The sequence below is a fragment of the Notolepis coatsorum genome, assembly GCF_963971535.1.
Source record: "Notolepis coatsorum genome assembly, chromosome: 8".
Classification (NCBI taxonomy): Eukaryota; Metazoa; Chordata; class Actinopteri; order Aulopiformes; family Paralepididae; genus Notolepis; species Notolepis coatsorum.
Genome location: NC_140172.1, coordinates 28,645,577 through 28,672,960, shown reverse-complemented (window position 1 = coordinate 28,672,960; position 27,384 = coordinate 28,645,577). Strand labels below are relative to the sequence as shown.

Below are 27,384 nucleotides of genomic sequence, written 5' to 3'. Positions count from 1 at the left end.
TGAGCCGTGCTGTATTGTACCCATTCTGCAATCTGTTAAGTTCAATCAATCAAATGTCCACGGATGCAGTCCATCGATTTTGCGGAAGGTGGCAGTATACACCGTATCCATTGGTTTACGAACAGGCAAAAACTAGAGAATAAGAAGTATGGACGCTGGTTGATGAAGTCGAAGTAGCTAGCTAAGTTTGTATGATTTAGAATCGTTTTATGTATACTAGCGAATTAGTTTGACCTTGTTTGTAAACTTAACTCAACAAGCTAGACAGCCCATCGTAATTGAGTTTAATATTACCTTTCTAGCCACACCGCCTAAGCTACAATGAGTAAGAAGGCTAATAATGTTAGCATCGACGCTAACATTACATGATCACTCAAGCCTGCTAACCCTTATTTCAAGACAAACCAGAGTTAGCTAGACTAGCCACTGTGGATTTATTGTTATAACATTGTGCATACTACCTAGATGATCCCTGAGCTTTGGGTCTCCATAAAGAAATATATTGAATTGTAGCATGTTATTAAGTGTACCATAACATTCTATTGTTCCATTTTCTATCTAGTAAAAAAAAAGGGGGGGGGGGCATTAATAATAACATGTGGGGTGGCATGAACCCCCTTAACTCTGCAGCATCGCATTGATCATCTGGATGTGTGATGTCCTTACTTATATATGGAGGATGGGTTGTCAAATGTATGAGGAGTTTGTCCCACATCCTCCCCCAGTGAAGGTCCTGGTCCCCTACTAGCTGCAACAGAGCTAGCAAGCTGGGATGCTGTCTGTTGGCAGCTAACTGTTACTGTTTCCCCCCCCCTCAAGGTTTTGAACCCCTGGTAACTATAGTCTCTCTTCCAGGCTGATGTTGGCCAACCTGTCAGCCATGATGTCCCATGGGTTCAAAAGCAGCAAACAAGACTTCACGTTTGGACCATGGAGGGTGACTGCTGCCAAAACCCACATCATGAAATCTAAGGACATTGAGCAGTAGGTTCCATCCCTGTAATAATCAGATATTAAACACTGCCTCACGAGGGCTTATCTGCCGAGTTATTTAGCTTCTTAGTTTCGACCCTTTCTTGGACAATGCTTGAGATGGGTAGTCGGGCTACTTCAAGTAAATATGTTCAAGCCCCATTATAACACATATAGAATAATAGGGGTTAGGGCTGAATGGTGTAGATAATATGGTAATATGAAACCCTTTCTATAAATCCCCTTCTATTAAATGGACTTAGTTAGTTTATTAGTTCTGGGTTTTATTGATTGATTTGATTGACAGGACGTTCTTGTTGGTACAGTTTTGATTGATTGATTGAAAACTTTATTAACAGATTGCAGAGTGGGTACAATACAGTACAGCTCAATACACACAATTGTTAAGGGGATGCAGACCAGAGAAAGACTTTTGTCTTGTTTACATCAGGGTCCCCCATTTTCAATTCATCATAACATATATGACATACACGACATACAGATAGACAGTACTGCTACATCTATACATTTATGACATACCAGATTTACAAATACAGTACTGTTTGTGATACAAAAAGAGTCTAAAAAAGAGAGTATATACATTTGACGTAGAAACTGTACATTGGAGGAGGTTGGGTAGGTGGGGTGGAGGGGGGGGGGTTGGGTAGGTGGGGGGGGGGGGGTTCAACTGTACATTGGATTATCGACGAAACCTTACTTGGTCCCAAGAAGAGGGTCTTGTGTATTATTGGGTTAGGACATTTACAGAGGCCAGTTTCGAATTGCAGTCTCCCGTAGGTGCTCTTTGAGAGTGGTTTTGAAAGTGAGTAGTGATTCACATTCCTTTACAGCTGTGGGTAGGGCGTTCCACATTGATGTGGCATAATTGCGAAACGTGTTTAGTCCCTTGTTTGAGGCGAATCTGGGTTTAACATGATTTGTGGAGCTCCCTCTGGTGTCCAGAGTCCAGTAAGGCGAAGCAGAACGCTTTCCAGTACTCACATAACTAGGGTTATAGGATAACCTTCGATATTTACAGTGTAACAGAAATATAGAACTATTTGAAAGAATCTCATAGCTTTCCAAGAACGTAGATGAGTCGCACATAGTGATCATCGGTTTTTAATCCCTGTTCTCGATTACAACAAACACAAAATAAATGTATGCAATTGCGACCTCGGGGAACCATGTGTTTCTATTTCGCAAAGGAGAAGTATTATTGTTATGCAGAGAAAATACTTCCGGATACAAAATGGCAGGGGCGGGGAAAACTCCAAGACTTTCTGAAGGAGATATTTCATTGGTCAAAAGAGTTGGAAGAAACGGGTCACACAGTGGAATTGACAGGACGTTCTTGTTGGTACAGTTTTGATTGATTGATTGAAAACTTTATTAACAGATTGCAGAATGGGTACAATACAGTACAGCTCAATACACACAATTGTTAAGGGGATGCAGACCAGAGAAAGACTTTTGTCTTGTTTACATCAGGGTCCCCCATTTTCAATTCATAATAACATATATGACATACAGTTCCTACTGTTCCTAATTTATGCAAATGACATGTCGTCAGCTTGTGACTGCAACTTAAGAACAAGTTACAGGTTGAAAAAACCCTCAGCTCAGAACTAGGCAAAATCTGCATATGGCTCGCTGATAACAAACTATCATTACACATGGGCAAAACAGAGTCCATTCTCTTCGGTTCAAATAACAAACTCAGCAAGACCGACGGCTTCTCAGTTACAGTGGGTGACAATATTGTCACAAGGAAAGATGAAATTACCTACCTGGGTTCCATCCTAGAGGCTAATCTTTCCTGTGACAAAATGGCATCCAATGTAATAAAAAAAAGTCAACCAACAAACTCGATTCTTGTACCGGATCTCCTCTCTGGTAAACAAGAATACCCTGAAGACTCTGGCAGGAGCACTCATTGAAGGGTACTACGACTATGCTTGCACCTCATGGTACCAAAGCACCGCAAAGGCGCTAAAAACAAAATTACAAACATCTCAAAACAAACTGGTCATACTACTGCTTGACCTTACTCCTAGAACCCACCTCACCCCTGCCCACTTTGAAAACCTAGGATGGCTTAGAGTAGACGACAGAGTACAGCAACTTGCAATGGGCCTGGTCTACAAGATACACTACACGACCAAGGTACCCATGTACATGTCAAAATACTTCCCAAAGGTCAGTGAATACCACGATCACAACACGTCTATTCTGCATCGAACATTGTACATATGTCTAAACTGAACACTGTGACCTTTTTTTTACTTCTAATTTTACTATGTTTTTATTTCATACTTATCTTGTCTTGCACAGTCTCTGGAGCGCAACAGTAAGAAGCATTTTGTACAAAAGTATTCTGTACTTCTGTATGACAACTATTAAAGAAACTTGAAACTTGAAACTTGAACTTGAAACCAGAGGGAGCTCCACAAATCATGTTAAACCCAGATTCGGCTCAAACAAGGGACTAAACACGTTTCGCAATTATGCCACATCAATGTGGAACGCCCTACCCAAAGCTGTAAAGGAATGTGAATCACTACCCACTTTCAAAACCACTCTCAAAGAACACCTACGGGAGACTGCGATTCGAAACTGGCCCCTGTAAATGTCCTAACCCAACCCCCTCCAATGTACAGTAAATGACCAAGTATGGTTCTGTCAATATTCCAATGTACAGTTTTGCTTGTACAGTTGTACAGTGTCTCCCACCTACCCAACCTCCTCCAATGTACAGTTTCTACGTCAAATGTATATACTCTCTTTTCTGGACTCTTTTTGTATCACAAAGAGTACTGTATTTGCAAATCTGGTATGTCATAGATGTAGCAGTACTGTCTATCTGTATGTCGTGTGTGTCATATGTTATGATGAATTGAAAATGGGGGACCCTGATGTAAACAAGACGAAAGTCTTTCTCTGGTCTGCATCCCCTTAACAATTGTATGTATTGAGCTGTACTGTACTGTAGCCATTCTGCAATCTGTTAATAAAGTTTTCAATCAATCAACAGATAGACAGTACTGCTACATCTATACATTTATGACATACCAGATTTACAAATACAGTACTGTTTGTGATACAAAAAGAGAGTATATACATTTGACGTAGAAACTGTACATTGGAGGAGGTTGGGTACGTGGGAGGGGGGTGGGGGGGGGAACTGTACATTGGAGGGGGGGGTGGGGGAAAACTGTACATTGGCAAAACTGCAAAGCAAAACTGTACATTGGTATATCGAGGAAACCTTACTTGGTCCCAAGAAGAGGGTCTTGTGTATTATTGGGTTAGGACATTTACTGTACATTGGAGGGGGTTGCGTTAGGATATTTACAGGGGCCAGTTTCGAATTGCAGTCTCCCGTACCTGTGCTCTTTGAGAGTGGTTTTGAAAGTGCGTAGTGATTCACATTCCTTTACAGCTGTGGGTAGGGCGTTCCACATTGATGTGGCATAATTGCGAAACGTGTTTAGTCCCTTGTTTGAGCCGAATCTAGGTTTAACATGATTTGTGGAGCTCCCTCTGGTGTTGTGGTCGTGGTATTCACTGACCTTTGGGAAGTATTTTGACATGTAAATGGGGACCTTAGTCGTGTAGTGTATGCTGTTTGGGGACAACATCCTGCGGATCCAACACACAGACACAGGTTATGTGAGTGAAGCACGGATGCCGAACTCTTCTCAATTCTATAATTCTTCTGGTGTATTCTAAATATGATCTAAAAATGGTCATGTAGTCTGTGTGATATGGATATTGCATTATCTTATACTGTTGTCATAGCATAATATGGATTCAATATATTAGTGGTTTTCTTAAAAGAGTGTATACCATGCAAGTTTTTCTAGACATCTTTTTGGAGCCAGTTGCTCTGGGTTCATTTTTGACAATGTCTCCCCAGGTTGGCGGAGGAGATGAGCCTGCCGTCGCTCCCGGAGATGCTGTTTGGGGACAACATCCTGCGGATCCAACACACAGACGGTTATGGCATCGAGTTCAATGCTATCGATGCCCTCAAGAGAGTTAACAACATGCAGGACTCAGTGAAAGTGGCCTGTGCACAGGAATGGCTGGAGAGCAGGTGAGAATATATTCCTTTATTGATCCCCTTGGGGAAATTCTGGTGTCATGGGGGAGGGGGGGTACAGGTATGGGCAGGGTAATGGTAGAAATACATAAATATAGGCAATAAAATTAGATCTGAATGTAAAAAACATGAGAAGGAAAAAATAAACAGTGTAAACAATATAATTAACTCTGAATATAAGAATATGAAAAAGTAAACGGTGTAATCAAAGGTGCAGGTGAGGGTCTGTATGCCCTATAATTTATACGTTACAATAAATATGGGCAATTAGAATCTGAATATGTACTATGAGTAAAGTAAACAGTATACATGTTGCAGTATACACAAGGTACCCTAACTGGCTCCTGACAGTTGTTACCGCATAGGGTTGCCCAAAGAACAACAGAGTGGCGTTCCACGAGAAAGTAGAACTTGAGTCAACTTTTGCCGGACACAAGCCCTCCCCTCGCTGCAATGGCCAATCGATCACAGCGGGGGGGTTAAAAAGCTCACAGAATGACGTCACACACATGGCCCATCCGCCTGAATGCCTTCTACAACAGAACTGCGTTTCCGCGTCTCTGATTGGCCATGTCATTTCTGGTCATGTGACATGTACGCCCAATCGTGGGACCGCAAGTTTCTACACTGGTTACGCGTAGGCACTCGTTCGAAGTCGGTTAAGGTTAGAGTTTGTCTTAGAGCATGGCGATAGAACGCCTGCCCTGATTCCGACGGTTAAGCTTAGGCACTCGTTCGAAGTCGGTTAAGGTTAGAGTTTGTCTTAGAGCATGGCGATAGAATGCCAGGTAGTTTGCAGGCTGTTAGACCCGGAAATAGGCGCAGAACTTGCTGTCCCACGATTGGCGCACATGTCACATGACCTGGCCAATCAGAGCGCAAAACTCGAACGCGGAAACGCAGTTCCGTCGTAGAAGGCATACACGCGGCCCATCCACACCAACACACCACCTGGCAGCAAGGTGCTGCATTTCCTGATTAGATGTGAATGAACCATAACACTGTCAGGGTTGAGGCGAAATTATATATCTCCACGTATCGGTAGATTATTTTATCTGCGGTGGTTGTGGGGGTTTGAGCGGTCATAGTTCCATGCAACCTTTTTTGCTAATCTCTCCTCCACACACGATCAAGGTAAACACGGAAATGCTCGGATCGAGGCAAGTGGGCCAATCACAGCACTCGCAGTGCTGCTTCACCCTATGCACAGACTCACAGTTACGTTTTGGGAGAGGTGTGAGTCGTTGGCTCTGCCAGTAAGCTTTTTTATTTCTCTTTTATTTAACCAGGGTAATCATGTTGAGATTTCCATCTCTTTCTCAAGTGGGCCCTGGCCAAAAATATATAGCCGCATTTGCACCCCGGGGACCAGGGTATAAATGGAAGTTCCGGGAGATTATTTTACCCCCCAAAAGATCCTGCTCTGTGGGGAGGACTTTTCCGAAGTGCAGGAGCTTTGGGGGTGGTGCTTGCAATGCTGAACATTCTGAATGATTGAGTACTTTTTTTTGTGCTTTGTTTTGACTCCGGATTACAGATAGGGCCTTTAACACATTGGCGACCGCTGGGACCCGTCTAATATAGTGGTTGAGGACCAGCTTTTGTAAACAGACCTGTGTCTTTTTGTACAGCTAAATCTATACTTTATAGTATTGCTATCTGTCCATTCTCATTGTCACCTATCTCAAACCCTGCCCTCTTTTCTTGATCCTCCAATCACAGCTGTCGCTTACCTCGGACTTCCTCGTACAAACAAAGTTTGTCCGAGGTAAGCGACAGCTGTGATTGGAGGATCAAGAAAAGGGGCAGGGTTTGAGATAGGTCTATTGAGTTCATAAACCGTCCCTTCAAAATGGCTTAAAGAAAAAAAAATGCATCAATAGATTGTCATTTTATAGCGCCGTGAATATAAGCATTATAGCAGATTTTGTCTCGTATATTTTCTGGGAGGCTAGATAAATGGCTAATAGCTGCTAACGTTATATCCAACGGCATTTCCGTTTTATAGATGCTAAAGAAATAACAAACTGCATATCATTGGGACTGTCCCAAAGCATGTGTGCATCAAAGGGGGGGGGGGGGGGCGGGGGATGTCATTTATTATTATTGATTACCAATAACAGTGGTCGTGTAACTAGCCACATACGCTGCTCGGCTGGTTGCGTATCATAGCAAGCTCTGATCCGGCTGTAATTTATGTGAAAAAGATCTTACCATGAGCCGGTGGGATACCCCGAGCATTTCCCCGTTATCGATCGGCATCTGGTAGTCATCCGTTCGCCCACAGGGCACATTGCAGTAGCGCGATGGCGCCCCTAAGACGATCTGGCCGGTATTGCATCTTCTCGAATTCACAGACTAGGGAATATATGCAGTGCCGCTCCGCGACCTTGACCCGGTTATTAAAATGGAATAAAAGCAATAACAACTTGCCACGGCTATATACGTGATTCTGTCCACAACGCATGGATTCAAAACCTGTATAAACTCGTGGTCGGGCGTGAAAATGAATGTGTTCTGAGTTTAGCACACCACAGAAATATGGGTTATTATTAACCACCCAGCCAAATTTGAATGATTACAAATGTTAACTATTATAAAACCCAGCTCCCAGAGTATGGCGCTAATCTTGTTACGATTTTCCATTCACATACCGTAATTCCTCTAATAGTAACCGGGTCTCAAATACAAGCCGGGTCTCTATTAATGGCCGGGTGCGCTCTTGAGCTAAGCAATTATAAGCCGGCCTCCTAATACAAGCCGGGTTACTAATATACTGAGCTGCATACTGAGCTAGTTACTTGATTTCACTTTGAAAACGTTGAAATGACCAGTGACCACCTGTAATTGCACTGTTTACTACCGTATTTCATACAGTACTTGGTTTCAATAAATGAACCCAGTACATTTTACTGGGTTCAAACTGACACAAAATGTTGATTTATTCATTATGATCTGTTTGAAAATTAGAAATATAGGCCTCTCTCTTATACATGCCTCCTCCTAATACAAGCCTGGTACCCGCTACAGTTGAAACAAATACAAGCTGGGGTTACTATTAGAGGAATTACGGTATATGAACCAGTTAGCATTAGCTTTGCTATTCTACACTTTTGAGCTACTATTATCAAGTCTGGGAGAACCATGCTATTGCGCTCTGGTTTTCATATAGTGTGAGGGGAGGGGTTAGACTAAGGATGGCACCAATGTGTCCATGACCATGTCCAAAAAACACATTATTTATAATAAAACACAATATACTTGCCCTAATGATAAGGATAAGCGCTCAATGAAGAAACCCACTCCCATTGCCAAAGGAAAGCCTAACATGCCTATAAATACTTACACTATGGAATTATACACTACAAATGTATTACATGGCCCATAATGGCCCCCAAACAACATTGCCAACTTCAACAGACCCATGCCCTTTGATGTGAGCTCCAGGTGCTGACGATGCTGATGCTACATATCCTACCACATGGCCCCTAATGGCTACCACAACCCAACGTGTAGATAGATGGGCAGTGAGAGCCAGCACATCACCAGGGTTATCAACTGGGCACCTCCCTTCACTTGTGTTTCATCAAGTTAGGCCCACGACACATTGGGCAGGCTTGACGGTTAGTTCCAGCGTCCCAGGCCTAACAAAATTAATAGTTGGTTTCAGGTTGCCGACCGACCCTGCCGATTTAGGTGCGACCCAATATATTTTATGAGTTTTTAGAAAAAATTATATAAAAAAAAAAACGTTTTTTTTTTCTTTTTTCTTTTTTAATAAAGTTTCATAGAAATCTTAGTCAAACATTTAGTATTATGGATATTAAACATGCTGGCAGAGTACATGCATCCATGTTGTTGTGAACATTTTAATTAAATAAAGAAATTCCCTATCCATAGTCGCCGTGGGAAAGAATAAAATAAAAAAATTAAATTAAATAAATTCCCTACCCACCCATGGCCAAACTGACAACCAACCTGAAACCAACTATTAATTTTGTTAGGCCCCAGAACCACCCCCTCCATGCTAGCTCTCATTGGGCCTCATGCATGAAGCGATATAAGAACAGATTTCTTTCTTAACTAGCATTTCTTCTTATTTTGTTCTTACCTGGGATTCAGCAATGTTTTCTTATTGTTGCTTTTCTCTCAGGCAAGACCAAATTCTAAGAGTGGTCGAGAGCACTCTTTATACCCATATAAGAAAATCGTACCCAAAAGAAAAAGCATACCATTGTTTAATTGCCCCCAAATACGACTTTAAAAATACAGAACTTTTCAATCATTATTATTATTATAACTTATTGCGTGCATTCTTTCTGAAATGGATTATATATTGCTGTTAGAACAGTTATGCTCTGGCCGCCCAGGCCATTGATTGATTGAAGATTTTATTAACAGATTGCAGAATGGGTACAATACAGTACGGCTCAATACACAAAATGTTTAAGGGAATGCAGACCAGAGAAAGACTTTCGTCTTGTTTACATCAGGGTCCCCCATTTTCAATTCATAATGACATTTATGACATACACAACATACAGATATACAGATTATCATGATATTTATGACATACATGACATACAGACATACAGTACTGTATACGTAGCATAGAACGCATATTTAGAGATAGTCTATATCAGTGGTTCCCAAACTTCTTGTTTATGCGGACCACTAGATTGTTATCAAGAACATTTGCGGACCACCTCATATGCAAACAGTAAAAAATAAATAAATAAACAACTGACTTTGACCCGCGTCGCGGGCACTGCGTTCCGTTCTCAGAATGGATTTGAGAGAGATGTGCAGTACATTTCCGTTTTATACCGTTTTGAATACGAGTATAGTTTTGGAGATTTCTAGTAATTCCAGAGAAATCCGCGATAATCGCCCTTTAGTGGAATACACAAAACATGTTGTCATTTTCCGGCTGATTTATGAATCGGTTTCAAATAAACGCTGATTATCGATAGTAGGGCTGTCTTAAATACTTCGAAGCTTCGAAGCTCCGTTCGATGGCACAAGCTTTGAACATAAAAAAAAATCTCTTCGATTTGTGTGTGTGTGTGTATATTCTGTGCATAGTTTAGTCTACACAGGCCATATTTCAAATAATCAAAATCTTACTTCATTCATCTTAAACATTCTTGATTTGGGGGATTGGTAGTTCCCATGAAATCTGAAGTTGTTCAAACGACAACAGCGATCCACCTTGAATTAAATCACACAGCCGAGTGAAACCTTGTTGGCTGCGTCACAGTCACGAAAGGGGCTACTTAATTAATTAATCCAATCCACTTTATTTATAGAGCACATTTAAAAACAACAAAGTTTACCAAAGTGCTGTACAAGTCCCACAACATAAGATAAAAAAAAAAAATAAGATTCGAATTAAAACCGAAGCTTGGCCCCGAAGCTTTGATTGCCAAAAAAAGCTTAGAAGGTCAGCCCTAATCGATAGTATATGTGTCCTTATGCACGATACAAAAGCGGGCTGAAAAATCTTATTCGTGACTTGCTCAGCGCTAACGTCACACACACACACGCTCCGATGGCGGTTATAGGAACATCTGATTAACCCTTTCTCTGCCACGCTTATATCCATCCTTATACCGTCCTCTGCCAGCTCTATTTGTCTATGGAGATGTTCCCCTTCTTTGCAGGGCTATAACTTTTTTAATTGTATTGCTAAATTGACATTACTATGGCCCATTCAACGTCAAGTATCTATCGTTTAGGATGTAGCAACGTTCTACTTTTTCATTCACATATTCATACTAAAATACGGTCTAAAGTATAAATATGTATTTATCGTTTTCTGCAGCATTCTGCAGAACGTGAGTTATAGCCCTAAATACATATATTAGATCATCAGATGTAGTTTGATACCGATTGACGTCAGATAAAAAAATTCAATTGTACAAGGTCCTACACGTCATGCCTCATCATCTGCTGGTGACCGGAGGGGGGGGGGGGGGGGGGTTTATAAGTCTGTGGCCGACGTTAAATCATTTATTTAGTATGGGTGATATGTTGATCGGAGCAGTGTGTATGTTTAATAATAATCAAACACGCTGAAACTCACCGCAGCTTCCTCGTAGCGTTGGGCGATCAGCGTGGAGCAGAAAGTTCGCTATTATGGGATGTTGATATATATGCGATCCATTTCCAGGTTGTATAATACTGTATACGTCCAAATCATGTTGTTTATCGAGTTATTGGCAACGGATCGCTATCCAGTGTATCAAGCTGGAGTCCCGCTAGCGATAGCGAGTGGCCGGACGAAATATGGGTGAGCACCACTTCCGGCGCGTCACTTCCGGTTTTGGCGATTCGCCGATCGGCCACCAGATGGCGGTCTTGAACCGTTGGAGAGTTGAGAGGAGATCAACAGCAAGTCTCAAGTCTCCGTGGGTGAAATATGATTGCCATGACAGATTTTTGAAATATTGATCTCAAAGACGCTGTAAGACGTCATTGGCAGATTACGCATGGCGAGGAATGACGTCTAAAGTTGTCCTTGGCAATTAAAGGGTTAACCCAAGATTCGTAACATAAATTCCTTACCTCACATCAGATGTTCTGCAAAAAGATTAATCCAATTCCTGATTGCCATTCCAAATATCGATCGCGTTTATTGATCCAACGTTATAGTCCAAAACACATAATCATCGCTGCTCTGAGTGTCCTCAGTCAATGTGGCGCAGAATGGGTTAACAAACAGGTAAGCAAGAATATAAGAAAAATAATAAGTATTGTTGAATGAGGCCCATTGTCCATGATACCCACATGCAGAACTTCAAAATGGTGAAAGACCATTTCAAAAGGTCTAACTCCACAATTCAGTACTACATAGTCTTTTCACATGTTTTCTAACATGTTCTAATGTCTTTAGAAGGACACCTCTGCCGTTGCTTCACCCAGACTGATGTGCTTTGCATGACATTAGTTAACACCAGCCTCATAATTAGCAACGCCCACCAGAGGCTCCACTCCCTGCGCCAGCTTAAAAAGTTTGGTGTGTCCAGGGAGGCGATGCTCAGCTTCTACAGAGCCACTGTGGAGAGTGTCCTTACCTTCTCAATGACTGTGTGGTATGGAAACACCACCGTCCATGATAGGGGACATTTAGAAAGAACTGTACGCACAGTGTCAAAAATCATCGGCAGGGACCCTTCTCACCCTGCTTACGACCTCTTTAACCCCCTTCCCTCTGGCAGAAGACTCCAAAGTCTCAGGTGCAGGACATCCTGTTTTAAAAACAGTACATATCCCGAGGCTGTCCGTCACCTGAACTCAAGTACAAATGTACAGGCACTTTGCACCACAAGGGCTAGCACCAGCCGACAGGCACTTTAAGGCAATATGCACTTTAAACTGGAACACTGAGCGATTTATTTTAGGTACTGTAGCATTTTTTTCTTTTTAATTGTTTGTGTAAAACTTTTATTGTGGGGATTGTATTGCATGTATTCTTGTGTTTTTATATTGTATGTTTTTATAATGTATGCACTGTATGTGCTGGCACCAAGACAAATCCCAATCAACCATGTGTTGAAATGGCAATAAAGTTTTCTACATGGTGAGTTCCTCTGTGTTTGTCTCAGGGCTGATTCAGAGCACTCCAAAGAGGTGGTGAAACGTTACGACTGGACATACACCACTGACTACAGAGGCACCCTGCTAGGGGACGACGGGCAGATAAGGGTGGGTGACTTAAACAATTAATTATTCATATTATACCAGGGCTGGGTAATGTATGGATATTCATCGCTTATTGTCCGTCTGTGTTTGTTCTGTTTTAATTTTGTTGCCTAAACTCTTGTGTTCGTCACGAGATTATTTTCCGGAAATTTTTGAGAATGTTAGTTGAAATTAAAGACCACACTTCCGATGTTAGACTTAGCATGCAGTCCATTATTATGACCCATCAACTTGATTATTTCACATGTGATTTATAACGTCAATGTGATATATATAATTATTGGAGTGTATTGTTATTATTGTGATATGCAGCTCTTAACATATTGCCCAGCCCTAACTGATAACACTAACTATTTCCTAGTTTTAATCAAGGAAACTATAAAAGAAGGAAGAGGCATTACGTCAGAACACCGGCGTTCTATGCTCTGCTTGGTGCCAGTTCTATTGAAGCTAAACGGGAGATGCATGGAGAAGCCAAAATATACAAGCTATTTGAGGAACCAATATAGTAATCAACCAATATATCAAACGTTAGCTAGTTGGCAATGCAACAAATTGCTGATGATTCTGACATCCAAGGTAATAACCTGTTTAAATGATGGGTCATAAACGAGGAGACGGCGATACCATTTAACTCTGTCGGTCGAACTGAAAGTCGTCACACTTGGCATCGATGTGCGTCCATGCGCTACTACGCAGTGACTTAATGACCCTTCCTTCTTTTATAGTTTCCTTGTGGTTTTCCCATTTCTCTGCCAGCCAGTTGTCTATAACAATGACAGCATATCTCTCTGAACACAGCGTTCCGTCTGTGTCCCCCCTCCAGGTGACGGAGACGTCGGAGCGTATAGACATGGAGAAGCTGAAGGCGCGCGAGCAGATCATGTTCTTTGACGAGGTCCTGCTGTTTGAAGACGAGCTGCACGACCACGGTGTCTCACTGATCAGCGTCAAGATCGTTAGTGAACCTCATTTGATTTTGATTTTATTACGGATCCCCATTAGCTGGTGCCATGGCAACCAGCTAGTCTTCCTGGGGTCCACACAAAAAAACATACAAAAACAATTATTGCTAAACAGAATTATTAAAAGTCAGTACTCAATCAACACACAATACACAATTAAACTAACAATTAAGATGGCTAACATGCAAGCAAAGAAACAGAAAACAAAAAAACAAAACAAAATACTTTACAGTGTTAAATACAATTTAAGATTGTTTTTAAAAGTGAATCTTTTTAAGAATTGCTTTCAGAATGCTCATCAATGTTACTAAAACGTCAATTTCACCATACCTTTAAAAAGAAAAAAAACACACAAAGTAAACAGAAGAAGTTTTGGATAACAGCTACACTCATGCATGACATATATTAATTTCCTTCCGGATTATGGCTCCTTTAAGTTTCTTTTTGAAACTGTCCTTGTTTTCCGTCCGTATAATATGTAATGGGATCCTATTCCAGTATGTTATGGCTCTATACATTGCCGTTTTCTTTAGAGCGTTGGTTCTAGGCAGAGGTAGGGTGAAGCGACTACTTGAAGCATGTCTGGTATTATGGTCATGTCTATCATTGGTGGATAAAAGCATAGAATACAATTGAGTGGGTTTACCCAAGGTACAAATGTTCTTTAAAAACCTAATCAAACTGCATGCTAGTAAACCACATTCTGTCGAGGCAGTCACTATTTATACCAACTGCAACAGCGTCCCCAGTTAGGGCATAATCTGGGCTGCAGAAAATGTCCTACAATTTCCTGTGCTTACGAGTTTGCTCATATTAGCTTAAAAATAAAACGCAACATGCACTCACACACACCAAGCACAGCTACTTGATTGTTGTAATATTATATATTATTATATTATAGGGGTGTAACGGTACGTTTATTCGCCCCCCCCGCCCCCCCCCCCCCCCACCCGCGACTTCACGGTACGGGATGTCACGGTTCGGTACATCCAGCCATACGTCGCAGGGCTGTACACTGCGACGAGATGATCGCGAATTGCCCCTTTAATTGGCCGTTGCGATTGGTAAATATTATCTGGGGGCGGGCTTGCGAGTAGTGCTTTCAAGCCTTGCATTCGCATTTCACTCCTAAATTATCCAAGGCGTGTGATGACGCGATGATGTCACTCACGCGAGCTGAGCAGTGAGCACTCAGCAGGTATGATCAGCGGGAACAATCGACTGAGCACTCACTCTGATAGACTGGCTGACTGTCTGATTTAGCTATGAAGAAAAGTAAAGTTAGTATTGCTTCATATTTTCGACGCGTTCGACCTCCTATAGTGAGCCGAACTGAACTGAACTCAGACACACGGAGAGAGCTGCGGCGTCTGCTGCTCCTCCTCCCTCCCGCACCCGTGGCTGTTGTAAACACTAGTCTCTAGTGGGACACTGGGACCTCGGTGAGCCTGCCAGCCGGATATCAACAAATGCTCCAGCAAGTCTAGTAGTGCATGATAGCTCGCGTTAGCTCACTGTTCAAAACGAAACGTCCCATTAAACTGGTAAATAGCTACAGATAGCTCCTGATATCAATGTCTTATAACACTGAGTCGATGCGTATTCGAGCTGAGGGCACGCTGAATATAGTCAATAGGGTCCAGCTGCAGCGCCGGAGAATCCTGGCCGTAGCTGGAGGCTACAGTATAGGGTCCAGCTGCAGCTCCGGAGAATCCTGGCCGTAGCTGGAGGCTACTCGAGTACACACAGACAGTGGAGCTGGTTGCATATAGCGAGCATTTTGACTTGTTGCGTGGTGGCGATGTCTCGCAGATAATACAACTACAAGTATGATTATATAATTGTATATATATACAATATATATATATAATTATATGATTTTACACAAGAACAGGAAAATAGCGCTGGTAGCGGTATACGCCCCAAATTTATACGAAGTTAATTTCTTCACTACACTTACCGGAGTAATGTTAGACCTTCCCGAATACTCATTTATAATTGGTGCGGATTTTAATGCCATTTGGAATCCAAGGATGGACAAATCAAACCCCTCCTTCTCCAGCGAACAAAAAAAATCATCAAATGCATTAAAGGATTGGTCGAAGATTACAGGTGTAAATGACTTATGGCGATCACTTAACCCCACGACCCGGAAGTACTCCTGTCGATCTGCGAGATATAACACTTTTTCCAGAATAGATTACATTTTTACATCCCCAAGACTATTTGATAACTACGATGTGGAAATGACACCCAATGCACTATCAGATCACTGTTATTTACTCCTAAAAGGAACATTTGGTATACTATCAACCCGAGCCCCAAGATGGCGATTTAACACGATGCTGCTCAATAACAAGGAATTCATTACACAAATCAAAGACGCTCTTACGGTATTCCTTCGGATGAATGCGAATACGGTGCAGGACCCCAGAATATTATGGATGATGACAAAGGGAATGATCAAGGATTTCACTGATAGCTTTTCCTCCCAAATACGCAAGAATCGATGCTCAAAACTGGATGAACTGGAAACGCTTTACTCAACGTTATTTAATTCTTTACAATACAACAACTCGGTTCGACTGGAAAATCAAGTCAATATACTAAAAAAAGAGATTAACGCCATATATAGACAACAATCTGAAATGCAAATACGCAGCACAAGACAACAGCAGTACTCCCAAGGTTCCAAACCAAGTCACCTATTAGCTATGCGATTAAGAGTCAACGCAAAATTTGCAGATATAACTACCATTAGAGCACAACAAGGACTTGTTACAGAACCCAAAGAAATAAACACGACATTCAAAGAATTCTACTCCAACTTATACAAATCAGATACAACCTTCGATCCAAACAAAATGGACACATATCTTAATCAAATTAACCTCCCTAAACTTTCAGAGGATGACGCTAAACAGTTAGAAACACCGATCACACTAGATGAACTTAGGGAGGCCATATCTGAAATGCAAAGTGGTAGGGCTCCTGGAAGAGACGGTATCCCACCAGAAATGTACCTCTCTTGTTGGGACATAATTGGACCCTTATTACTAAATATGATTTTATACTCAGTCAAGGAGGGGAACTTCCATAAGAATGACAATATTGCACTCATAACAGTCCTCCTTAAAAAAGACAAAGACCCCACCGAGTGCGGTAGTTATAGACCTTTAAGCCTCCTCGGAACCGATATCAAACTGTACTCTAAGGTATTAGCCATCAGACTACAAAAGCATATGACGTCTTTAATTCATCCGGACCAAACTGGCTTCATAAGAGGTCGCTTGATCACTGATAACATAAGACGATTACTACACGTACTATATGCCAACAAGGAAGACAACACACCTAAGGCGATACTGTCCCTGGATGCAATGAAAGCTTTTGACAGGTTGGAATGGTCGTATCTATGGGCAGTATTAGAAAGGATGGGGTTAGGAAAAGGATTCATTGATATGATTAAAGTATTATACAAAGACCCATCGGCCATGATTACAACAGGTACAATCATCTCTAAAATCTTTCCGGTATCACGCTCAGCCAGACAGGGTTGCCCTCTTAGTCCCGGACTATTCGATTTATCATTAGAGCCTTTAGCACAATATATAAGACAATCCCAATCCATAGAACCAATCATAATCAAGGGCACACAACACAAAATTAGTTTATATGCGGACGACGTAATACTGTTCATGCAAAACCCCAACACTGCATTGCCTCATCTTCTCAAGCTGATTGAGGACTTTGGAGATCTATCGGGATTTAGGATAAATTGGCCGAAGTCGGCCTTCCTCCCACTTAACGCCTCTGCAAAAAGAAATATAACCCTCCCAAAAGAGATACAGATGGTAAAACACTTTAGATGTTTGGGAGTTGAGATATTCCCCACCATAAGCCAAACGGTGAAGCACAATTACCTAAAAATCCAAAACAAAATCAAATACGACCTTGTCAGGTGGTCGAAACTTAAAAACTCAGTACAGGCACGGATATCAATAGTCAAGATGGACGTCCTACCTAGAATCAACTTCTTCAGCTCAATGCTACCGTTACCCCCTCCAAAGGGTTACTGGAAAGAATTACACTCCTCCACATACAAATTTATTTGGAATAACAAACCACCACGTATAAAAAGATCCACCGCACAGAGAAACAAAGCAGACGGAGGTATGGCATTTCCAGATTTCTACCACTACTTTAAGGCGTACACTTTAAGACCACTAACAACATGGTTTGATCCCCAAGCATTAGTATCCTGGAGACATTTAGAAGAAAATATAGTAGCTCCACATAGGCTGAAGGGCATAGTATACACCAAATTACCAATTAAGCAATGCGAACGGAAATTTGGCCCCATAATCACTCATGCGATCCGGATATGGCGCGAAACACAAAAAAAATATTCTACCCCACATAAATGGCATAATCATACTCCCTTATTCAATAACAATGCACTCTTGATAGGAAAACAACCTATAAGATTCCCTAGATGGGAAAAGCAAGGCATACACTCATTAGGAGACGTTTTCAACAAACAGGGTTTTTGTAGTTTCAATGAAATACGCAAAAGAAATTATCTCACCAAGTCCACATATTATTTTTACGCACAGTTATTGGCATGTTTGAAGGCTCACGGTGTTCCATTAAATATACCAATTGTACACCACAGATACCACAAATTTTTCTATGAAAGAGAGACATCGAGAGGTTTTGTATCAGATCTTTATCATCAATTACTAACGGCCTCGTATGAAAACCTCCATCTAGACTTAGTCTGGAGGAGGGATATACCAGACCTGGAGACAGACTTTGACTGGCAAGAGGCCTGGGCAAATGTACGACTTGCATCAAGGAACCCGGACCATCAACAAATCAATCTTAACTATATTCACAGGACATACTTAACTCCTATAAGACTGAACAAAATGGGTCTTAAACAAGACTCCAAATGCTCCCTATGTATAAATGGGGACAAAGGGACATTTATGCACATGTACTGGGACTGCCCACCAGTTAAGATATTTTGGAAAGAAGTGACCCAACAATTAGCAAATCTCTTAACTCTGGATATACCTGTACACCCCTCTGTATTACTGCTAAATGATGTCTTTGAGCATGCAGCACCTCCACAGCTAAAGAGATTGGTTTTATCCGGTATCACAGTGGCTAAAAAGCTGATAGCATCACGATGGTTTCAACCGGAAAAAATGTGCCGGAAGGTCTGGACTCTGGATAAGGTCTGATATTATACTATACTATTATACAAAAAGGCTTTTTAGCAGAGCTGGAAATGTACTTTTCTGTCCACCAGCCTCTGCAGGTGGTCGATTAAAAAATTCACTTGACACTTCCGCTATTTTACCAAAACCGATATTTAGAATAGAATATAACCTCCAGATGCTGGTAGTTTGTCTGCAACATGGCCCGGTAGGCTTGGGCGGTATGACTTTTTTCATACCGTTATACCTTGATTACCTAATACCCCGGTATACGGTATATGACGGTATGACTTTCATTATCATCAGCGGGGGGGGGGGGGGGGGGGGGCAACCCGTGTTACCAAGTAAACAAATCACGGAGATGGCCAGGTCGCCCGCAGCTCTAGTGCTAACGTTAAGCTCTCTGAATGGTAGCAGTTAGCCCGCAGCATCTAGTGCTAACGTTAAGCTCTCAGAATGGTAGCAGCTCGCCCGCAGCTCTAGTGCTAACGTTAAGCTCTCAGAATGGTAGCAGTTAGCCCGCAGCATCTAGTGCTAACGTTAAGCTCTCAGAATGGTAGCAGTTAGCCCGCAGCTCTAGTGCTAACGTTAAGCTCTCAGAATGGTAGCAGTTAGCCTGCAGCATCTAGTGCTAACGTTAAGCTCTCAGAATGGTAGCAGTTCGCCCGCAGCTCTAGTGCTAACGTTAAGCTCTCAGAATGGTAGCAGTTCGCCCGCAGCATCTAGTGCTAACGTTAAGCTCTCAGAATGGTAGCAGCTCGCCCGCAGCATCTAGTGCTAACGTTAAGCTCTCAGAATGGTAGCAGCTCGCCCGCAGCATCCTACACACAACAACAACACACACTCTCGTTACCACAACGCTTTACGGTATTTTCACAGCACTGTCGCAACATTACCGTAAAGCATGAACACCGTTGTGATCGTACACAACACTACAGTTAGCTCTCAGAATAGCCAGTTAGCCCGCAGCACCAGCAACGGTAAGCGTGTCTCATTTAATTTCACCCACTGAAGCGGGGTTCCCCTCCTCCTCCTCCTGTGTGTAGACAACCAGCTCTGCATGGCTCGCTCCATTAGTGAGGACTGGTCTCGCCCTCTGCTGGCGCGTGTGTGCACTACAACAAAACTCTGTTTAGACGGTATTGATTTTCAATACTGTCGGTATTTCGAAATACCCTGGTATACCGTCATACCGCCCAAGCCTATGGCCCGGCTGAGTGGACAAATCTACCAGACATGGCCAAAAGGCAAGGCTTGTGGCTGGTGTTCATATCCTCACCCTGAACACTGGTAGCAATGAAAGTGGGTTTGTCCAGTCAGAGTTTGAAAATGATTCCACAGCCACACTGATACATTTAGTTTAAATGCATTTTGTGCCCAACTAGAGAAAAGTTGATGTCGAGTGAATGTGACAGTGAGTCTTGAGATCACACTCCTGCGCGCAGAGAGTCGGACAACGTTCCACGGTCAAACATCTAACCGGTTGCTATTTTACTCTTATCTTTTCCCTAACATATTAAATAAATATGATTATTTTATTGTTCCCCCCAATATTTTCTCTCTTTTACAAATAAGAACTGAAAATTTGTTGGAACAAATTTCACTGCATCTGTGCAGCCTTGTTTATTCACTGTGTCCATGGAAACGACAATGAACGCAGCCATAAAGGTATGGTTTCCTTACGCAGAAAAGTCATAGAACTATAATCCATTTACTTTTCTCATAACTACATCACAGCATAACTCATAAATATTCAGGAAAGTTTAATTTTTGGTTATTATTAGTGATACTGTGAATGCACCCAATTTAACATTATAGCCACATTTTCTTTCAAACAGGTCGTGGTTGTCCCAATTTGGTGCAAATCTTTACCCTCTTTGGGCAGTGGTGTTTAGCAGGCTGTGACATACAGGCGTAGAGACGGCTCTGTGTGTAGGAGTGTGTCTTGACAGGCCAATGCAGGCGTTTTCCAAACTTGGGATTGGGGCCGCCCCTGGTATTAGAATGTGGTCCCTAGAAAACCTCCTAATGAAGTGAACAATATCAGATCATTATTTTGAAATGAACAAACACGAAAACCAGCCAGGCCCACGGTACAACTACGTCTGTAGGCTTTTTGTCTTAATAATTTGAATGTGAAAGTGGGATAATGTGGATAATGCTGTTTGAGGTGATAATTTAGGGAAATGCAGAGAAAGGCGATTCTAGAAGCATCTACAATGACCCGGGCATGCGTCCCACAAAACGTCCATGTATGAGTGATCACAATTTGCCACCTATAGCCCACAGCAGCAGTCCTGTAACCAATAACAAGATCCCAAGAGGACTTTTAATTTCTATCGAGCTGATGGTGAAAATGTGTCTCTGCATTCTGTAAAAACGGTAAACATGTGTTTTTAAATGTTGGGGTCAGAGGAATAATCCAACCTGGGTTCACCTGCTAAAAAGAAAAGGGTTTGGAACGTGTTCTTAACGATAACCTCTTGTCCTCCATGCAGAGAGTGATGCCCACCAGTTTCTTCTTGCTCATGTTCTTAACGATGACCTCTTGTCCTCCATGCAGAGAGTGATGCCCACCAGTTTCTTCTTGCTCATGCGCTTCTTCCTACGAGTGGACGGAGTAATGATCAGGATAAATGACACCCGACTCTTTTATGAGGCAAGTGAACTCATACCTGCAGCTTGGGGGTTTGTGTCGTTTTTCAACATGCATGATGATTGAACACTCTGTGATGAGTACAAGTACGGCATGTTGGCGTAGTGGTTAGCACTGTTGCCTCACAGCAGGAAGGTCCTGGGTTTGGGTGGGTTTACTGATAACAAACTATCATTACACCTGGGTAAAACAGAGTCCATTCTCTTCGGTTCAAATAACAAACTCAGCAAGACCAACGGCTTCTCAGTTACAGTGGGTGACAATATTGTCACAAGGAAAGATGAAATTACATACCTGGGTTTCATCCTAGAGGAAAATCTTTCCTGTGACAAAATGGCAACCAATGTAATCAAAAAAGTCAACCAACGAACTAGATTCTTGTACCGTATCTCCTCTCTGGTAAACAAGAATACCCTGAAGACTCTAACAGGAGCACTCATTCAAGGGTACTACGACTATGCTTGCACCTCATGGTACCAAAGCACCTCGAAGGCGCTAAAAACAAGATTACAAACGCATCACACGACAGAGTACAGCAACTTGCAATGGGCCTGGTCTACAAGATACACTACACCACTCAGGTACCCATGTACATGTCGAAATACTTCCCAAAGGTCAGTGAATACCACGACCACAACACCAGAGGGAGTTCCACAAATCATGTGCAACCCAGATTCGGCTCAAACAAGGGACTAAACACGTTTCGCAATTATGCCACATCAATGTGGAACGCCCTACCCACAGCCGTAAAAAAAAAAGTGAATCCCTACCCACCTTCAAAACCGCTCTCTAGTAAATGTCCAAACCCCCCCTCCCACCCACCCCCTCCTAATGGACAGTCTCCTCCCTACCGTATGTATATATTTTCTCCCACCCACCCACCCCCTCCTAATGTACAGTCTCCTCACCATCATATGTATATATTTTCTGTTAGGATCTCTGGGTAACAGTACTGTATATTTGCATATCGTATATGTCACAAATGTAACAGTACTATATATACCTGTATGTCATGTATGTCCCTATGTCATAATTGTCATGTATGTTGTGTATGTCATAAATATCATTATGAATTGAAAATGGGGGACCCTGATGTAAACAAGACAAATGTCTTTCTCTGGTCTGCATCCCCTTAACAATTGTGTGTATTGAGCCGTACTGTATTGTACCCATTCTGCAATCTGTTAAATAAAGTTTTCATTCATTACTCTGGGTACTCCATTGCCCTTGACCAAGGCTCTGGTATTAGACCTGGAGTTGGTCCCAGAGGTGCCGGACTATGGACCCCCACTGCTCCTAATGAGTTAGGATGGGTTAAATGCAGAGGACAAATTCCTTGTATTATGTGAAAATGTATTTGGCAAATAAAGAGATTCTAATTCTAATTTGTTTGCCTCGTAGGCTGGGAAGGATTACATGCTCCGAGAATTCAGCACAAGGGAAAGCAAGATGGCAGAACTGAAGGTGAGATGTGAGAGTGTGTGTCTGTTGTCTAAAGGCCTTTTAATGCTGAACTGTATATATTGTTATATACCTAAATTAAACTGTTCACAACAAGGTCTGTGGATTATCTTGAGCAACCGGTTCATGATTTCTGGAAAGAGACTTGAGTTTTTCAAATGTATTTCTTTGGCATTTTGAGCGCCACAAACCGAGGGCCATTCAGCTCCATTGTATTGGAGCGACAGCACACATCTCTACGGTAGATATCCCCAAAACTCTGCACATCACACAGAAAGGGTCTGGATGGATAGACACTGTAGCACTCTGGGTGAAGCGAAATGTTTTCCTGGGGGTGAACTGCCCCTTTAAAGGGATTGTTCTGGTTTTTGGACCCATAGCCCTATTTCTTATTTAGCGATGATGATGTGAAGTCCTTTCTCAGCACAATCCATGCTGTTCATTGGACTAGCTCTGGCTAATTGGCCACAAATGGCTGCAAAGTCAACGGGGTCAAGCTCTTGTCTGTACAGGCGGACTGAATCTAACTGAAATTTACTTCACAGTGCACACAAAGTAGATTTCAGTTAGCTTCAGTCAGCTTGTACAGATAGGAGCCATTGACTTTACTACTTTGCAGTACTTGGCTAACTATTCAGAGCTAGTATGAGGAACAGCATGGATTGTGCTGAGAAAGGACTCTACCGATCAACATCATTGGTAAGTAGGAAATAGGGCTACTAGGGTTCCAAATTTTTTAACTATCCCTTTAATAGATCCCATAGCACAAAATAGCTCATCCTCTTGAGCACAGAGCCTGTATGCTGCACTCCGAAGCACTCACTCACTACACTACTCTTGTCATGACGTTTCTGGGTTTCTCTGATTATTTAGTAGTCTAAATAAATGGTAATTAAGAAAATAGAGAGAAATCATCGAAGCCATTAAATCACTCAAGAATGGAAAATCCCGGGCGTCCTGGTGGCGCACCACGATAGGACGCGTGCCGTGTAATCGCAACGTCCCGGGTTCGAATCTGGCCCAGGACATTTGTTGCATGTCCTCCCTCTTCTCTCTACCTTGTTTCCTGTCTCTCACTGTCCTGTCCCCAATAAAGCACCAATGCCCTAAAAAACACATAATAAAAAAAAAATGGAAAGTTCCCAGGTGCTGACTAGGGATGCACGATATTGCTTTTTTGACACCGATACCGATAACTTTATGCTCCTCAAGCCGATAACCGATATCGATAACCGATATTTATTGTATTATTAAAAAAAATTGAATGTATATATTTTTTTTGGTCAACATTTTTTTTTTTCAACATGAAACAAAACATATCACAATTAGAGCTGCCGCGATTACCGCATTACCGCGGTATCGCTGTTACATCACGGCCACCGCAGAGTAGGCTGAATACCGCGTCACCGCTGTTTTTTATAATAATAATAATAAATTAACCTCCTCTCGTTGGGCTTGCGGCTCTGCAGATATACCCTACTTCTCTATCGAGGTTCCAAGCGACCCTATTGGGTACCAGAAAAGTCAAGTGAAACATTGCAGACCACTGATTGGTCAGAAGAGAGACGCGTCACACGTTTTTTACGTCCTGAATGTCAGATCATCACAACACGGCTAATAACGTTAGCTTTAACTCTCCGCCGGAGTGGACTATCATCGCTCCTCAGGAGTACTAAACGAGACATAATGATTTTACTGTCTGCAACGAATGTTATAATAAAAGCCCTTCGTTCTATACACTTGTCTGATTGAAAACTTTATTAACAGACCGCAGAATGGGACAACTCAGCACGCTCTGAGCAAAGAAAGGAACTGAGATATGAATAGAGTATTGCTTGCCTTGCTATCGTCCGGTAAATACGCTCAGTGATATTATTGAACGTATAACTATATAATGTTAATGCCACAAAACGAATGCCTTTATTATAAAGTAGTAACTTTATAGTAATAATAATAAGAAAGGGTCGGGGGGGGGGGGTAACCAGCCCTGCCCGCGACACCGAGTGAACTGCGCACGACCAGAGGGTAAACTTCGAATCCGTGTTTCACTTTCAATAACTAATGCGTGCTTGCCGAATCCCAAACAATATTCATGCTGCAAAGTCATCCTCTAAAGATAGACATTTAGACTAGAGGCAGGCTATATGCTATAAAGAGTAGACTACTACTAAAAAAAATGCATTCAAACTTTTTTTTTTAAATTTTTTGTGTGCGTGCGGTAATACCGCAGCGGTAGGAAATATTTAGCAAATTTGTGCGGTAAGGAAAACAGCAATACCGCGGCAGCTCTAATCACAATACAATAATAATACATAAAAAGACTTCCCAGGACAATAACTTAACACCAACTTAAATGTGACCTAACCAGACAACAGAAACAAAAGCCAAGACAACAGTTTTGACTGATAAAGTGACCATATTTATTTTTCCAAATGAAAATTCACAATCCGTCAACAGCTTGTGGTGCATCCAACCTAAGACGCTCGAAGCTTTTTGTTCTTTTTTCAAAGCGGAGCCTTGAAAAAGAGGCTTTGAGTGGACACATCACCACCTCACATCACCACCACAACAACGGGTCACCTGCGGCATCACCACCGCCACGGTGTTGGGGGCCCGCGACGACGGCGCAAGCACGCTTGTACCTATTGACGAGTCGTTTGCTAAATTAAAGAAGTTTGACAGAAGGGCAACCAGCCAGGCAGCGCCGTTATCTCACGGGACGAGTAGCTACATTAGTTAGCCAACAACCAGCCAGGCAGCGCCGTTATCTCCCGGGACGAGTAGCTACATTAGTTAGCCAACAACCAGCCAGGCAGCGCCGTTATCTCCCGGGACGAGTAGCTACATTAGTTAGCCAACAACCAGCCAGGCAGCGCCGTTATCTCCCGGGACGAGTAGCTACATTAGTTAACCAACAACCAGCCAGGCAGCGCCGTTATCTCCCGGGACGAGTAGCTACATTAGTTAGCCAGCAACCAGCCAGGCAGCGCCGTTATCTCCCAGGACGAGTAGCTTCATTAGTTAGCCAGCAACCAGTCAAGCTAACGTTAGCTGGCTCCAGCAGCTTGTTGATGTCGTCGGGAGCATTTAGCCTGCTGGCTACCTAGCTCCACTTCAACCAGCATCGGGAGCTCCAGCAGCTTGTCGATGTGCTAATAGCCTCAGCAAGCTAACGTTAGCTGGCTCCAGCAGCTTGTAGTTCCTAAACCACACGATGTCAGTCGTACCACAGTACTGACAAAACGGGAGGAGCCTACAGTCAAAACAAACGCACTTCATTCCAATTCACCCACACCGCATTTTTTTTTACCAAAAAATATATATTATCGGAGCTATTAATAACGTTATCGGGTTTATCGGGATGACGTCATAATTGCTGATATCGGCCCGATAATTATCGTGCATCCCTAGTGCTGACAACTTAAACCAGAGCTCTTCAAAGCACAACGACCTGCACACATCCTCCTTCCACTATACTCTTGTCTTGACATCTGGGTGGAAGGGAAGATGCCGTCAGACTCGATGAGAGGACTGATTGTCAAAGTACCAAAGAACAACAGGAGGGGCGTTACTCTCGTCTCTGTTCCCAGCTCAATATTGTGCAGGATCATTATTCACACAATCACACCAACGACAGACAAAGTGCTCAGAGACGAACAAGCTGGATTCAGGAAAGGCAGGGGATGCGTTGACCAGATCATTCACTCTCAGGAACGTCATTGAGCAGTGCAGTGAATGGCAATGACAACCATATATATATATATATATATATATATATATATATATATATATATATATATATATATATATATATATAAACTTCATCGACTTCCTGAAGGCTTTTGACAGCATCCACCATGATCGCCTCTGGAAGATCATAAGAAGCTACAGCATAGTGAACATCATCCAACAGTTCTACCATGGCTTTTCCTGCACTGTGGGGATACAAAGAGTCCGCCAAGGATGTGTGATGTCAGCACTATTGTTCAACCTTACCATAGGACTGGGTCACGTGAAGAACAACCGCAAGACAAAGCAAGAGGAAATCGATGGACCCTCTATTTCACCATTGAAGACCATGACTTTGCAGATAACCTAGCCTTCCTCTGACATAAAACACACATACTGGCAATAAAAGCCTAATAGACTCCTGTCCTATTGACAACAAGTAGGACTGGTGATCAACGGCAATAAGACCAAAGTCATGCACAACCAACCAATTACAGCACCCAAACCAAACTCCGGATCAACCAAAGCTGTGCACTATCAACAGGGTTCGCACAAGGTCCTTGAAGT

The 27,384-nt window shown here is 42.3% G+C and overlaps 1 protein-coding gene across 4 annotated transcripts in view; it reads left to right on the top strand.

Moving 5' to 3' along the window:
- Positions 1 to 139: 139 nt before the first annotated feature.
- The window catches only part of tiprl (TIP41, TOR signaling pathway regulator-like), a 30,800-nt gene continuing 3,555 nt past the window's right edge, over positions 140 to 27,384 (top strand). The window contains exons 1-7 of one of the 4 annotated variants that reach the window (XM_084319606.1): positions 140 to 185; positions 856 to 984; positions 4,892 to 5,071; positions 12,685 to 12,784; positions 13,608 to 13,739; positions 21,535 to 21,630; positions 23,029 to 23,091. In XM_084319606.1, coding sequence (XP_084175732.1) covers positions 860 to 984; positions 4,892 to 5,071; positions 12,685 to 12,784; positions 13,608 to 13,739; positions 21,535 to 21,630; positions 23,029 to 23,091 — 696 coding nt within the window. In that variant the 5' untranslated portion in view covers positions 140 to 185; positions 856 to 859. The other 3 variants (XM_084319605.1, XM_084319604.1, XM_084319607.1) reach the window with 3 other exon arrangements.